This window comes from Bos javanicus, chromosome 4 (assembly GCF_032452875.1).
Source record: "Bos javanicus breed banteng chromosome 4, ARS-OSU_banteng_1.0, whole genome shotgun sequence".
Classification (NCBI taxonomy): domain Eukaryota; kingdom Metazoa; phylum Chordata; class Mammalia; order Artiodactyla; family Bovidae; genus Bos; species Bos javanicus.
Genome location: NC_083871.1, coordinates 114,425,062 through 114,441,264, shown reverse-complemented (window position 1 = coordinate 114,441,264; position 16,203 = coordinate 114,425,062). Strand labels below are relative to the sequence as shown.

The 16,203-nt window shown below is 52.8% G+C and overlaps 1 protein-coding gene across 3 annotated transcripts in view; it reads left to right on the top strand.

The window, feature by feature from the left end:
- ASB10 (ankyrin repeat and SOCS box containing 10) overlaps window positions 1-16,203 on the top strand; it is a 17,140-nt gene extending 937 nt beyond the window's left edge. For 2 of the 3 annotated variants that reach the window (XM_061415217.1, XM_061415215.1), the window contains exons 2-6: window positions 169-436; window positions 5,050-5,569; window positions 9,843-9,956; window positions 10,207-10,392; window positions 10,540-10,878. In XM_061415217.1, the coding sequence (XP_061271201.1) occupies window positions 169-436; window positions 5,050-5,569; window positions 9,843-9,956; window positions 10,207-10,392 (1,088 nt within the window). In that variant the 3' untranslated portion in view covers window positions 10,540-10,878. Of the gene's footprint in view, window positions 1-168; window positions 437-5,049; window positions 5,570-9,842; window positions 9,957-10,206; window positions 10,393-10,539; window positions 10,879-11,341 lie in introns of those variants that run through there. The other variant, XM_061415216.1, reaches the window with a different exon arrangement.

The window sequence follows — 16,203 nt, the reverse complement described above, 5'->3', positions numbered from 1 at the left end:
GGGGGGGACTCGGAGCTCCGAGTGGGGGGTGGGTGGGAGGGAAGCCTGGGAAGGAGCCTGGGCTCTGGCTTCCCAGCCTCTGCCCACCTCCCACCCCCACCCCCCATTGCATGGCAGGTCTTTGCCTCCACCCAGGCTCTGAGGTCCTGTGTCCCCATCTCTCCCTAGGACTCTGGTCGCTGACCTATGAAGAGGAGCTGACCACCCCCCTGCACGTGGCGGCCAGCCGGGGCCACGTGGAAATCCTGCGGCTGCTGCTGAGGCGGCGGGCAAGGCCCGACAGTGCCCCCGGGGGCCGGACTGCCCTGCATGAGGCCTGTGCCGCGGGCCACGCCGCCTGCGTCCACGTGCTGCTGGTGGCAGGAGCCGATCCCAACATCCCTGACCAGGACGGGAGGCGCCCCTTGCACCTCTGCGGGGGGGCTGGCAGCCTCGAGTGAGTGACCCCTCACCCCAACCACTCTGCTCCCCTCTTTAAGGGAGAGGCAGAGATAGCCGCAGGGAGGGTGAGGGAGCCTGTCTGGGCCTGGCAGGTCCGGTGAGCTGGTCGGAGTGGACTTTAGGATGGCCTGTGCTTGGAACGGTTTCTGCTTCCCCAGTGCAGGCAGAGGGCTGTGGCAGGGCCTGGATACATGGCCTGCATTGGGGAAGTTGTGGATCTGTTATGGGGAGGTGGTTAAGGTTTTCATTTTTCTGAGCTTACCCTACATCCCAGGCACTGTGCTAAGAAGCACAACACACGGCCCTGTAACTAAGGCCCGATCCTGCCCTCGGGGAACTGCCCTCTACTGTCCAGACAGGCTGTAGAGGACAGAAGACCCCCAGCTGGAGCCTGCAGTTGTCCTTGAGGGCAGGGTCTGGTTTGCAACTTGGCAGGTCCGGCGTTTCCATGTTGGCAGGCACCCTCAGATCAGTGGGCTCAGGGACTGAACCCCACTAACCAAACTCACAAGAAACGGATGGCTATACCCAAATGTGACCCTGTATTATAACTGTAGGGGATATTCATTTACAGTGACCCAAATAGTTATGCTCTGTGTATCGGGGGCCTTAGAGAGTAAGTTCTCACAATTTTTTGATGAGTCTGGAATCCAAGCAAAGGGAAACTTGGCACATCTGTGTACTAACTGTACATACAACAGAGGTCTTCTCTCTACTGACTATACACCTGCCAATTTTCACATCTTGTCCCTGAATGGCCCCGTTTTTGATCCTTGGGCTTCCCTTTTTGGGCCTTCTCCCTCCTGTTAACTTCATTGGCCTTCAAAGGATTCTACTGACTCACTCATATTATGTTTGAAGATGTATCTATGATAGCACAGTCCAGTAGAAATATACCATGGGTCACATATGTAATTTAAAATTTTCTGTTGTTGTTGTTCAGTCCCTAAGTAGTGCCTTTGCAACTGCATGGACTGCAGCATGCCAGGCTTCCCTGTCTTTCACTATCTCCCAGATCTTGCTCAGACTCATGGCCATTGAGTCGGTGATGCCATCCAATCATCTCATCCTCTATCGTCCCCTTCTCCTGCCTTCAATCTTTCCCAGCATCAGGGTCTTTTCCAATGAGTCAGCTCTTCGCATCAGGTGGCCAAGGTATTGGAGCTTCAGCTTCAGCATCAGTCCTTCCAGTAAATATTCAGGGTTGATTTCCTTTAGAGTTGACTGGTTTGATCTTCCTGCAGTCCAAGGGACTCTGAACAGCACCACAGTTCAAACGAATCAATTCTTCGGAGCTCAGCCTCCTTTATGGTCCAACTCTCACATCCATACATGACTACTGGAAAAACTATAGCTCTGACTATATGGACTTTTGTCGGTAAAGTGATGTCTCTGCTTTTTAATATGCTGTCTAGGTTTATCATAGCTTTGCTTTCAAGAAGCAAGTGTCTTTTAATTGATATGAAAAAGAAACAGGTGAAATTCATTTTAAATAGTGGTAAATTACATGTAACATAAAATTTCCCATCTTAACTGTTACTCAGTGTCCATTTCAGTAGCACTAAGTACCTTCACACAGTTGTGCAACCGGCAGGACCATCTAACCACTGAACCTTTTAAATCTTGCAAGACTGAAATTCTGTATCCTTTGAACAATAACTCCCTACCCCTCCCCTGAGCCCCTTGCAACTACCCTCTGCTTTTGGACTCTATGAATTGGAATGGTCTCACACCTCTAATGAGTGGAATAATACAGTATCTGTCCTGTTGTGACTGGCTTATTTCATTTAGCATAATGTCCTCAGATTCATCCAGGTTGTAGCAGGTAACAGAATTTTCTTGCCTTTTAAAGGCTTGAATAATATTCCCTTGAATATGTCACATTTTATTTATCCAGTCATCTATTGATGACTGCTTGTAGTCATCATGCAGGTTGCATGATATAGAAAGGTTGCAACATGTAGGAAGCAACATGTAGGTTGCTTCCATGTTTTGGCTATTATGAATAATGTTGCCATGAACATGAGCATATAAATATCTGTGAATCAAGTGAAATTAATTTTAATAATATATTTTAATTAATACAATGTATTCACAATGTTCTCATTTCAACATGGAACCAATATAAAAAGAACATATGAGATACTTTACATTCTTTTTTTGTACCAAGTTTTCAAAATTGGTGTGTACTTTGCACTTACAGCACATCTTAGTCAGGACTAGCCATCCAATAAGTGCTTGGTGGCCACATGTGGCTGGTGGCCACAGAATCGGACAATGCCATTCTGTGAAGCCCCACATTTTTAGTGAAGTCCCTGTGTTCTAGCCCGGCTCCCCGAGATCACACTTGGTGATAATCATTCCTTTTTAAAAAAAAAAAACAAAGGGAAAGTGTTAGTCGCTCAGTCGTGTTTGACCTTTGCAATCCCGTGGACTGTAGCCCACCAGGCTCCTCTGTCCATGGAATTCTCCAGGCAAGAATGCTGGAGTGGGTAGCCATTCCCTTCTCCAGCGGATCTTCCTGACCCAGGGATCAAACCCTGGTCCCCTACATTGCAGGCAGATTATTTACCATCTGAACCACCAGGGAAGCCCCTTGATTGCTGCTGCTGCTGCTAAGTTGCTTCAGTCGTGTCCGACTCTGTGCGACCCCATAGACGGCAGCCCAGCAGGCTCCCCGGTCCCTGGGATTCTCCAGGCAAGAACACTGGAGTGGGTTGTCATTTCCTTCTCCAGTGCATGAAAGTGAAAAGTGAAAGTGAAGTCGCTCAGATGTGTCCAGCTCTTCGAGACCCCATGGACTGCAGCCCACCAGGCTCCTCCGTCCATGGGATTTTCCAGGCAAAAGTACTGGAGTAGGGTGCCATTGCCTTCTCCGAGCCCCTTGATTAAGTACACATATTTTTAAAATTATTATGGAGGGACTTCCCTGGTGATCCAGTGGCTAAGACTCTGTGCTCCCAATGTGGAGGGCCTGGGTTTGATCCCTGGTCAGGGAATCCACGTGCTGTAACTAAGTTTGCATAGTGCAACTTAAAGATCCTGCATGCAGCAACTAAGATCCAGCTCAGCCAACAAATAAATCAATCAATAAATATTTTTTAATCATTATGGAGAATTTCAAACCTGTAGAAAGGTGGACAGGATAATACAATAAGGATAATACAATAAGCCCCATGATCCAGCACCATCTATACCACCCACTTCCACTGCCCATCGCTGTTTTGAACTCTTCAGATCAGATCAGATCAGTCGCTCAGTCGTGTCCGACTCTTTGCAACCCCATGAATCGCAGCACGCCAGGCCTCCCTGTCCATCACCAGCTCCCAGAGTTCACTCAGACCCACGTCCATCGAGTCGGTGATGCCATCCAGCCATCTCATCCTCTGTCGTCCCCTTCTCCTCCTGCCCCCAATCCCTCCCAGCATCAGAGTCTTTTCCAATGAGTCAACTCTTCGCATGAGGTGGCCAAAGTACTGGAGTTTCAGCTTTAGCATCATTCCTTCCAAAGAAATCCCAGGGCTGATCTCCTTCAGAATGGACTGGTTGGATCTCCTTGCAGTCCAAGGGACTCTCAAGGGTCTTCTCCAACACCACAGTTCAAAAGCATCAATTCTTCGGTGCTCAGCCTTCTTCACAGTCCAACTCTCACATCCATACATGACCACAGGAAAAACCATAGCCTTGACTAGACGAACCTTTGTTGGCAAAGTAATGTCTCTGCTTTTGAATATGCTATCTAGGTTGGTCATAACTTTCCTTCCAAGGAGTAAGCGTCTTTTAATTTCATGGCTGCAGTCACCATCTGTAGTGATTTTGGAGCCCAGAAAAATAAAGTCTGACACTGTTTCCACTGTTTCCCCATCTATTTCCCATAGCTGATAGTTTTTCAGGCATTGTCTCATACGGCACTAACAACAACCTCTTGAGTCTAGGTATTAGCAATTATACCCTTTCTACAGCTCTGCCGGAGCTCAAAGAGACTGAGTTCCCTTAGACTTGAATTCTGGGGCACAGGTCCTTGCAGTAATAGTAATACACAGTCTTCTAAGAGGACTGTTTTGCTGCAAATCTGGCTGGGCAATTTTGGTTTTGTTGGTCTTTCTCCCACCACCCCAATTTCCATGTGTGCCCACTTTCAGGTCCCTCCCCACTCCAGTTCCAGCATGCAGAGCCCTCCAACCATCCTGGTGCCCCTGGACCAGAATGCTAACTCTTCCCTCACTGGCTGTGTGAACCCGCCAAGACCCTCCACCCTCACGGCCTCGGTGTCCTCATCTGAACCCACCCTGGGAATGAACCAAGTCAGGGCATGTGGTGCCCACAGAAGGCGCCTGTTCTAACTGAGCAAGGGCTGCTGGGGCCTTTGCTCCCATCCAGGGTTTAGGGCACTTCTCCTGCCGAGAGTACGGGGCTTGAGAGAGGGCACTGGAGATGCTGCAGAATGTTGCCAGGATCTTAGTGCGAGGCAGGCTGGAAGGGGACTGGCAGACAGCACCAGGGCCGCCCAAGGGTGTCCGGGGTTTGCTTTGCTCACACCAGCAATCATGCAGGGGCGAAGGTCTGCACGTCTCTCTTCCTCCCCCACGGCTGTCTTGCCCTTACTAGGTGCGCCGATCTGCTCCTGAGATTTGGGGCGAAAGTGGATGGTCGGTCGGAGGAGGAGGAGGAGACCACTCTGCATGTAGCCGCCCGGCTGGGCCACGTGGAGCTGGCGGACCTCCTCCTGAGACGCGGGGCCTGCCCGGATGCCCGCGATGCCGAAGGCTGGACCCCGCTGCTGGCCGCCTGTGACGCCCGCTGCATGTCCCCCGCCGACGCCGAGGCCACCACGGCCCGCTGTCTCCAGCTGTGCCGCCTGCTCCTTTCCGCCGGGGCCGACGCCGACGCCGCCGACAAGGACAGGCAACGGCCCCTGCACTTGGCCTGTCGCCGCGGCCACGCGGACGTCGTGGAGCTGCTCCTGGCCCGCGGCGTCGGCGCCAACGCCATGGACTACGGGGGACACACGGCCCTGCACTGCGCTCTGCAGGGCCCCGCCGCGGCCCTGGCCCAGAGCCCGGAGCGCACGGTGCGGGCGCTGCTCAATCACGGTGCCGTCCGAGTGTGGCCAGGGGCTCTCCCCAAGGTACCGGGTGGGGCCGGAAGGAGGGCCGCGAGAGCGGGGTAGGGGTGTGGGGAGACCCGGTCGGCGCCAGGTTGCTCTGGATGTAGGTAGCTCCAGACCGGGGGGCGGGGGAGTCAGTACTTCGTTTCTTTCGTCGAGAAAGCCCAGCCCAGCAGGGCGCAAACCGCACACCAGCAGGTGAGGAATGTGTGCTTGTGCGCCTGCGCACAAGTATATCCACTGCGTGCTGTGCATATCCACGTGTTTGCATGTGCGTGTGTGTATACGTGCGTGGGTGATGAATGTGAACCGAGGGCGGAGGGGCCGGTCTCTAAAGGATCTGAAAAGACAGGAGGAGTCAGGTCTGATGGGGGCCAAAAGGGCTAGTTTCTTCCTCAGAGGAGAGAGCGGATGAATGAAGCGTTTAGGAAGCTCCCCCTGACAGTGGGACCCGTTCAGAGAGAAACTCCAGTCACAGGAAACACTGGCCCGGAGCAGAGTGATAAGCCTGGTCTTGAGCTTCAAGGCCTCCTGACCATCTGCAGATGGACGTGAGAGCTTAGCAGAACATGCACCAGGGGCACCAGCAGCTGTTATGCTGGCACCAAAGAAAACACACTCACTGTCAATTTCCAATCTCTGCCTTATATTTAACGTTAATATCCCCGAGACGGGTTCAGGCGGAAGACATGTGCTACCGATGCCCTGGCAGGGGACCCTGTCCATGCTGTGCTGTGTCTGGAAAGGGCTATATAATATCTCGGAGGATGATGGACCCCGGGGTGAGGACCCTGGTTCTCATAGGGGCTGGGTCAGGATGGGTGTAGGGCAGCAGGCTGCGTGCAGGTCCCTCACCCGCCTCTGGGCTTGAACCATCCAGCCCCGCCCAGTCCTGGACGCTCCCTGCTATCCCCACCTCTCCCCTTCACTCATAAACCTAGAAGCATCTGTGTGGATTCCTAAGCAAGGCCAAATAATTAAACAGCCCGAGAGTTCGGCAGATTGGTCTCCCCTTTGGGAAAATACAAGAAAATCAACAATTAACACTAATTAATCTCCTATTAACACCAGATAATTAGGAGAGGAGCAATTCCCGGTAATCTGACAGTGGCTCTGACAGCTAATGATTCCCCTTTGGGGAGGGGGTGGGAAGAGAAGGCAGAGCAGCGAACAGATATTCTGGGACACCACTGCCCGCCCCTGCAGCCCTGTTCTGTCCTCACTGCCCTGGGGACAGGGCAACACAGCAAAGTGCCCCCTGCATCCCTTCATCTGGGCTCCACAGTATCCCAGGTGATCAAACAGTTGGCATTCATCTCCCACAACCTGTAGCTGCTCTGGGATTGGCTGGGCTGCCTGTCCTCCAGTGCAGAGCTTCTCCCTGGCCCACCAGTGACCACTGTCAGCCCCCAGCCAGTGCTGCAGAAGCCACCATACTGGTCTGGGTGCTCAGACTGGAGCCAGGGTCTGGCTGTGATGCGTGTTCATGTGACTCTAGGCAAGTCCTGGGATTCTTTGAACCCCTGTTCCTTGCGTGTGATACAGTCTTGACTTAAACTTAGTGGGAACAATAGAAACAAACACAGCCCTGACCACGCTCCAGACCTGTTCTAAGGTGTGTTACCTTAGACGCATGGATTTCTTCAGTCCTCCCAACAACCCCGTGAGGTAGATGGCAACTGAGAACACAGGCTCTGGAGCCAAGGACACTACCTGTGTGACCATCAGCAAGTTGCTTCAATCTCTCCAGTTCTCCGTTTTCCTCTTTATAATAGGGGTATAACAGTATGCCTGCTTCACGGGTTAGTGTGAGAACAAATGAGTCACATATATCAAGCCCTTTGGACAAGGCCTAACCTCGAGATACTGCTCCTCGCCAGTTAGCCAGTGTTGTTCTAAAGTTAAATAATGTAGATGAAAGCACTTGGGAAGCTGTTGGGCATGATCCCAATGTAGGGGATTTTTAGACAAGGGATGGAGTGCTGCAGGTTAGAATAGCCGCAGGAGGCTTCCTGGAGGGGGTGGGACCTGGGATGGGCAGGGCTTGGAGAGATGGAGGAGGAAGATACAGGTATTCCGGGCGGAGGGCAGAGGCAGAACTCCCAGAGTGGCCTGGGAAGGGCAGAGAGACTGGCATAAGCGGCAGGCAGTAGCAGCAGGTAAGAACAGGAAAGTTATACATAACCAGCCTGAAGCTCTGAGAAGGAGCGAGACCAAGAGGCCTGCTCCAGGCAGACGAACTGGGGCGGTTCCGGTAAGCACTGCCCAGATGCAGGGACAGAAGCAGAGGGACTCTGGTGTGTGAGATGCTTTCTCCCTGGACAAGGCCTTCCACCTGCTCCCACTGCCCAGCAATATCCAGCACGTGCAGCACTCCCAGCCTGCCAGGCAGAAAGGTCTCCTTTCCTTGCAGGCAGGGGTATTAGAGGCCCTAGTGTTACATGCAAGTGTGCGCAGCTTACATTCAGGAACGCTGCCCGAGCGACTGCTCTCAGCTGTTCTCAGGTGTTGTGGAAGGTCCAGGGCCACTGCCTGAGAAACAGCAAGAGACAGAGTGGCTGAAGCACGATTCGGCTTACATGCATCAGGTGCAGGCTTGGAGCAGATGATGGTTCCTGGGTATGCCCGAGCTGTGCACGGCTGACTTTCTGACCGTGAGGACGGTGGCCCAGCACAAGCTGCTGCCCAGCATGGCTCGCCCCTCACAGCACAGGCCACCTCCTCAGACGGGCCTTTCTTGACCACCCATCTAGGACCGTGCCCTCCTGACTGCACTTAGCCCCTGAGCCTATTTTCTTTGTAGCAGCATATACGTAAGTGGCTATTAATGCGTTGTGTGCTCCTTCTTTTTTGTTTCGATATTTGTTCATTTGACTGTGTCGGGTCTTGTGGCACGCGAGAGCTCTATTGCAGCACGTGGGGTCTTCTGTCATGGAGCATGCATTCTCTGGTTGTGGCATGCTGGCTCAGTCATTGCAGTGCATGGGCTCTCTCGTTGAGGCACATGTGTTCTTGGAGCACGCGGGCTTAGTTGCCCTGCAGTATGTGGGATCTTACTTCCCTGACCAGGGAGCAAACCCGCGTCCCCCGCATTACAAGGTGGATTCTTAAACACTGGGAAATCCCAAGTTTTCCTTCAGAAAGAGAAGCTCCCAGCTGACAAGGACCTGTGTCTCCTCCTCACGGCTGGGTCCCCCAGTGCTGGCCCAGAGTGACCCTCAGTAAATGTTTGTTAAAGGAAGAATGAAAGATGAACCCGGCTGCAGCTTGATCCTAGGCGCACTCCCACATCAGGTGTCTGCTGGCCTCTTTCCTTCTTCTTAAATGCTCTCCTCGCCTTTACAGCCCAAGCTTCCCTCTCTGTGAATCCCTCATGGACCACCCAGCACTCCTGCCCTGTCTCCATCCCTCCCCTGGCACCAGCGGGTTCTGCCTTATACGTGATTGACCTTTCTGTCTGCTCAGGAGCTCCAGCCTCAGGTTAGGGACTGCTTTCCCACCCAGGAAGATGCAGCACAGAGCCTTGTAGAGGCAGATAGGAGAGCAGGAGAAGGTAGTAGTTAAGGGCAGAGAGTACACCGCCGGGCTTGGATGGCTGCAACCACAACTTGGGCAAGTTACTTCTCTGTGCCTAAGCTTCCCTTGTCTGTAAAATGGGGACAACAATAGTCCATACCGGCAGGGCTGAGAATTGTCAACACACGTGAAGTGCTAAGAAAATATCTGGCATAAATTACGCAGAGTAGAAAAGCTAGCTGTTGTGTTGGTTTCCTGTTATGGCCATAACAATGTATGCAAACTGGGAGGCTTAAAGCAATAGAGATGTATTCCCTTTCAGTTCTGGAGGCTGGACATTGGAAAAGCCCAAGTGTAGGTAGGGTTGGCTCCTGCCAGAAACTCAGGAGAATCTATGCCAGGCCTGTCTCCTAATGTCGGGTGGCTGTCCACAATCCTTGGCGTGCCTTGGCTTGTGGGCACATCACTCCAGTCTCTGCCTCCATCATCACATGACATTCTCCTTGTGTGTCCGTTTTCCCTTATGAAGACAGCAGTCATATTGGATTAGGACCCACCCTAATGACCTCATTTTTACCTTGATTACATCTGCAAAGACCCTATTTCTATGTAGGTCACATTTCTAGGTACTGGGATCAGGACGTCAGCATATCTCTTGGGGGACATAGTTCAACCCACAATAGCTGTTCCTTGGCTGTCTCGTCACCAGGCCTGTTCCGCCAGGGACCAGCCGCGTGTGGTAACCCCTGGAGCACTGACGCAGCTCTGCCCCCTGCAGGTGCTGGAGCGCTGGTGCACGTCCCCGCGGACCATTGAGGTCCTGATGAACACCTACAGTGTCGTGAAGCTTCCTGAGGACGCCGTGGGCCTGGTGCCTCCTGAAACTCTACAGGTCAGATTCTCAGACCCTGAACACACAGTCACCCAGCCTGCCCCAAGAGACTTCCAACTCCTAAACGGAAGCCCTGTGGGTTCCCCCATTCGGCCCCCACAGAAGTTACTAAGGAAACGAAAACTCAGAGTGAATACCTGAAATGCTCCTGACTTCTAAGAGGCTCCTGGAGACTCCCACCCCGCCTCCCACTTTAGAAGCAGGTGCCCCCTGCCCAGGGCTCCCTCTGAGCCCCTCGTTCTGCCCCCAGACGCACCATCGTTTCTACTCCTCCCTCTTCGCCCTGGTGAGGCAGCCCAGATCGCTGCAGCATCTGAGCCGCTGTGCGCTCCGTGCCCACCTGGCGGCCTGCCTGCCCCACGCCCTGCCTCGCCTGCCCCTGCCGCCCCGCCTGCTCCGCTACCTGCAGCTGGATTTCGAGGATGTGCTCTACTAGGTGAGCCCAAGGCTCTGCAGACCGCCCCAGTCGCTGGGGGCCAGAGGGGGTGGAAATGGGTCCCAGGCAAGATAAACGTGGGGGCAGGGCCCTAGACAGAACTCCCCAGACCACCAGACCTTTCTGAATCCACCCCTCTCCTTCCAGATGTCCATTGCCTTTTGAGGGAGTCTGAAAGCAGATGCCCCAGACCCTAGGGGATGCCAGCCCACTGCTCACAGCGCCTGGGACTTGGGATTGAGTTGAACGGATTCAGGCCGAGGTGGCCCTCTCAGCAGGAGGCCCAACTCCACAGGGAGGAGTGCTGTCATTCCCCCCAGGAGAGGCAGACGGACCAGGTGGCCAAGTGACATCTGATGGACAGAGAGCTAGGACTCATGGCAAATGATATATACTCTCCCGGGGGAGGGAGTGTCTCCTGAGGCCCCCTCCAGACTGTCCAAACCCTGTGCTTACATTAAAAATATGCAGGCCTGTGTTATTGGATGCTGTCTCCAATAGCCCCTCCTCTAAGCTGGCTGGTTCACGGGGACTCGAGATGGGCAGATTTATGGGGTCCCTTGGATCTGCCCCATGGTGCCAGCTCTATCACCTGCCTCCTTTGGCCTCCACAAGCTACTGAGGGATCCCAGGCAGACCTGACCCTCTGGCCACGATGAGGGGGAATAGCCATCAGGTGAGATAGTGCAGAAAAGGCCTGAAAGAGAGCCAGCGGGAGGACGGGGGAGCAAAGAGGCTTGGGTAAAGAGAATGAGGCTGTGGAATGAGGCCGGGCGGACTGTGGGGCAGGGCGGTACAGGCAGCCCCAGGCTTGGGCAGCGAAGTGAGGGCAGGAAGACAACCAGAGGTGGATGCACAGGGCAGCCAGCTTGGCGTAGCTCTGGACCAGGTGAGAGTGAAAGACGCAGGTTTAGAAAAGCTGAAACTCTGCCTGCTGCCTGTCCCATAGGTCGGATGTACACCTGGGTTCGGGAGCTGAGCTGAGACGTAACACCCCTGGGTTCTAGTCCCAGCTTTGCCATTAACTTGCGGAACAGACGTCTCTTCCTGCTCTGGACGCAAGCTTCTGCATTTGTCAAACAAGAGAGAAGGAGAGGGTCCCTGAAGGTCTTTGGAGTCCCGGGATTTTAAGAACAGGCAGCCCCAACAACCAGGAGCCCGTCTGCGACCACAGGAGGGAGGTGGCCTTGCTCGGAGCCACGGGGCAGCCAATCCAGTGCACGGTGACCCGTGACGTCAAGGGTCGCCGGACAGATTTCTTAGCGGCCCAGGATGCGCACGCGCCGGAGTTCGCAATTTTTCCCACCAGTCGCTAGGAGCGAGGCAGCAAGGTGAGGGGCCTAGAGGGTGGGAGACGGAGGGGGCGTGGCCTGAGATGGACCGACGGCGCGAAGTCCTAGACGATCTCGAGATCGCCGAGGTGAGCCGGCCCTGATTCCCACCCGGCCTCACGGCCCTTGGGCTGACCGGCCCGCGTGGGCTTCCAGCTGTAGGGCGCGGGAACAGCCGGACGGGAAGGGCTGAGCCTGGGACCCAGGCCCACAAGCGGTCGGGACAGTGGCTGACTGAGGCCTGACCCCTAGGCTGTACACGGTCCAGACCCGGCCAGACCCCGCAGGGCCCCCTCCCAGGGGAAGTGGGCGCAGGCGAAGAAATCAGGAAGCGGTTTGGGACAGGCACAGATTTCGCTCACGGCTTGGGGCCTCCCCCGCCCCCGTCCTGGGGAGCCCCGTCTTATCCCAGCGTGGGACCTGGGCAGAATGCCCCTTATTCCATTCATTGGTTCAGCAGGGGTTTGAGGGCCTCCGGTGGGCAGGACACCGGCCACACAAAGGCCTGGCTCTCCCGTCCCCACTAGAAAGTTCACTCCAATGGTGACAGAGACTGAGCAAACAGACGGGAAAGTTTCAGAGTGATAAGACCTCCGCAGAGGGTTTCATTGGTGATTGTCCAAGAGCGGATCAGCCGCTGAGCGCAGGTGACATGGACACCTCCTCTTTGAGTAGGTGACATTTAATCTGAGGCCTGAGTGACAAGGAGGAGCCAGCCACATGAGTGGAGTGAGGGAGAGAGGGAAGTGACATGAACTGATGTGTATTTTGAAAGATGGCTCTGGCTACTGAGTGGCTTGGGCGAGGGAAGAGGTGGGGAGGAAGCGTGAGAGACCAGTTCAGAGGCTACTTCAGGAGCCCTGGCAGAGATGGAGAAGCAGTGGGTGAGACTTGGGATCCTTTCTGGAGACTCCATGGAACTTGGTGATGGAGTAGAAATGGAAGGCTTAAGGAAATCAGTCCAGGATGACTCCTCCACCCTTTTTTTTTTTTTTGGCAGAGCAACACTGGATGGAGGGTGGGACTAATTTGCTAAGGTGGGAAAGATAAGAAAGGGGCAGATGGCAGGGGAGTCAGAAAGTCTGTTTGGGAGATGTTGAGTTTGAACTGCCTCTTACAGATAGCAAAGAAGCTGTGTGACATGGTCATTTAAATCTATGAATTTGGAATCCAAGGATGAGGACAGGCCTAAGGATATAAATAGGGGGGAATGCATGTGTTTGCATGTGAAAAATATTTAAAGCTCTGTCCCAAGAGAATCTTGACTCTCATGGGGATGACTTTTCTGAGAAAGTCCTGTATATGCATTTTGATGGAAATTCTAGTTCATTTGCATCCACGTCATTCATTTTGTGCTTCCTGAGTCCCAGGTTTTAGGCACTAGATACAGGGCTGTGAATGAGACCTGCTCCCACCCTAGTCTGAGAATTTTCCATCTAGTCTGAGAAACAAGTGTGTGAATACCGAGTTCAGATACAAAGGGCAATGTAGTGAATGCAAAAGACTTGTGGGAGCAGGATTTGAAGGCCTGAAGGAGGAAGGAGAGCAGGAGCAGCAGGGGGTCCTGGGAAGACTGCACAGAAATTGGAGTGCCTCCCCAAAAGTGGTAAGAAAGGGGGAGGATTTCTGGCCATATCTGGAGAGCACTGGTTCATGCAGGAGGCCTTTTAAGAATGTAGGGCATAAGGGAAGAAAGGCGATGTGGAGTGGTCAATACAGGAGGCTGCTGGCCAGCTTCGCACGTTCTCCCTTTAGCAGGGCAGTGTTGGGAAGGTCCTTTCTGGGGTTAGACATCCAGACACTTCTTGCAAGCCAGGGAGCTTCCTCCTCAGCCTCCTGGCTGCGGGTCCCGCGGGCCCAGAACCTCTCCCCGGTAATTGCTTTCCGTAATGTGTTTGCTCCAAACCAATTTCACGCCTCCGTGAGGACTCCGCCCTGCACTGGAGCGCGGACCTCCCCACCACCAACCTACCCGCGTGTATCACGTGCGCGGCACACAATCGGCACACATTTAACCCCACGATATGCAGAGTTCAAGTACCTGGATACAGCCAACATACATGAAACTACACGTGTGTTTGCTAGGCTTTAAGACCCTTGCGTACAACAGTCACCCGCCCCTCCCGCCCCAATCGGTGCACTCACAGTGAAGGCACCTGCAGCGCCCAGCGCGCTGGCCCTTGGACGGCTCACCTGGTGCGGTTCCTTTGCTCTCCGCGTGTCTCCCGGACTAACGCTAGGGGGCGCTGCAGCACTCCGCGCCTCTTTCGCGGTGACGCAGTTGCGCGCTGCTGCCACCAGAGGGTATCCGCGGACAGAGCCCGAAGCTCCCCACCGTCAGTGGACACTCGCCCGCCAATGAGGGAGGCGAAGGTGTATTTGGATTTGACTTAAGAGTACTTCGTTTGTTTGTTTGTTTTTTCTGAGTGCTGGCTCCCAGTCCGTGAACGGGTGGCCAGATGTGGAGGTCGACACAGGCACACGCAGAGAGGGTAGATTCAAAATAAAATTCTTCCGTACAGAATTTCCCCAATTGGTGAGTAGTTAGATGGGACAAGTCAGCACGTGGGCAGCCAAAGAAGCATTTTTAGCATTCCATTTTAGACATTGAGAGGAGGTGCTTACTTATACGGGCCTGTCCAGGGATTCAATAGGAGAACCAGAGAGTTTTCTTCTCAGTAGAGAAATGAGGCGGCTCCTTTCAGGTTTGAGAGTGACAGCTTCTGTCCTTGGTACTGATGGGAGAGTTAGAAGCTGTGTTTGGAGAGCCACTGATAGGAAGAACGTCCATAATCGACCACTCTGCTTTCCTTTGTCCAGTTAGTGAAGGAAGAACTCATTTTGAAGGGTATTTCCTTATATTCACGTGATTGTTGCAGGAGCTTTCTGACAAGACAGAGTGTATGCTCAGTTGCTCAGTTGTGTCTGACTCTTTCAACTCTTTGGACTGTAGCTCACCAGGTTCCTCTGTCCATGGGATTATCCTGGCAAGAATACTGGGGTGGGTTGCCATTTCCTCCTTTAGGGGATCTTCCCCACCCAGGGACTGAATACGCCTCTCCTGCATCTCTTGCATTGCAGGCGGGTTCTTTACCACTGTGCCACCTGAGAAACTCAGAGTAGATATTAATTGCTCTCGCTCATGGGTGGAGAAGTTAAGTCAAAAGGGGGCCAAGATCACATGGCCCAGAGAGGAGTCAGAACAGAAACTTAATTTTAGGGTTGTTTTTTTTTTTTTTTAATCCAACCAGTGCTCTTTTCCATTTACCATGCAGCCTCAGTTCCACGGTCCATGAAAGGGCAGGAAAAGGAAATGGGCTGCTTCAGTTGCCACTATGTATGTGAGGGTTTTATTCTAATTCAGCTACTGAATGTCAAGGACTGTGCAGAAGTCACACTTCATGACCCCAGCATGGCAAGGGAACAGATTGAGGATATAAATGGATTGCCAAATACAGTATCTCACAAACACACACCACACCAGAGCCATACAAAGCCCCGGAAGTCTCACGCGCCTTATTTCAGAGTTGGTGGCCCACTGGGACTTGTTGGCAACAAGCTTTAAGCCTTTACGCTCTGTGACAGCTTGAGCAGAGAATTCCACTTTACAGAGTGTAGTTCTGGGCAGTGCATTCTTGGCTTGAACCAGATGATCAACCTCTTCAAGATTAGAGGGTCTTTAACCTTGAATCCTTGACAACACTTGATCCATTTCATCCCATCAAAAAGTGACAGACTTATTAAAGTGGCCCTTTACTGGGGGAACTAGTTGGCTAGTCAGGAAGGAGATTTCAATATATATATATATATATACTTTTGAACTTTTGGAATTTTGTGTTTGGTGGTTTTCTTACATATGCAAAAGGTGAATGTAGTTACTTAAAAAAAAAAAAAGGCTCTTCCTTCATGCTATATTTGATTGGTGGTGTTAATACTCATACAGCTTTAATTTCAGTGATTGTAGCCCCAAAGTTGCCTTGGTAATTTTTCAAGTCAATAAGCTTCTATTATCTACCCAACACTGTAAAGTCATCACCCCAAGTACTGACCTCTCACTTTTTAATACATTTTTGAAGTCTGGTCTTCCACATGGGTACCATGCAGTACTTGGTCAATTTTACACAGGGTTCAGAATACCTTTAGGAGGATGGACAAGGATTACCCTTGTACTTTAGTAGTGACTGGCGTTCGCAGACTTGAGGTAAGGCACCTCTTCTTCCTCCATATGGACATGTCCCTCCAGACTGGATCTCTGCGAAGTTTCAAGACAGAGCCTGAGACAGATCAGGACCATGTGGAAACCACACCCTTCTCCCTCGGCCTCTCATGCACTGCCAGTCAAGCATAACGAAAGCAAGTCCCACCCTCTCTGTCCCTCTTTGGTGGCAGTGTCTTTCAGGGTGCTGACTTGAATACATCAGCCTGACATGAGCCAACAGGACACTCCCAATATTAATAAAGTTCCCCGAGATCCAGAGTT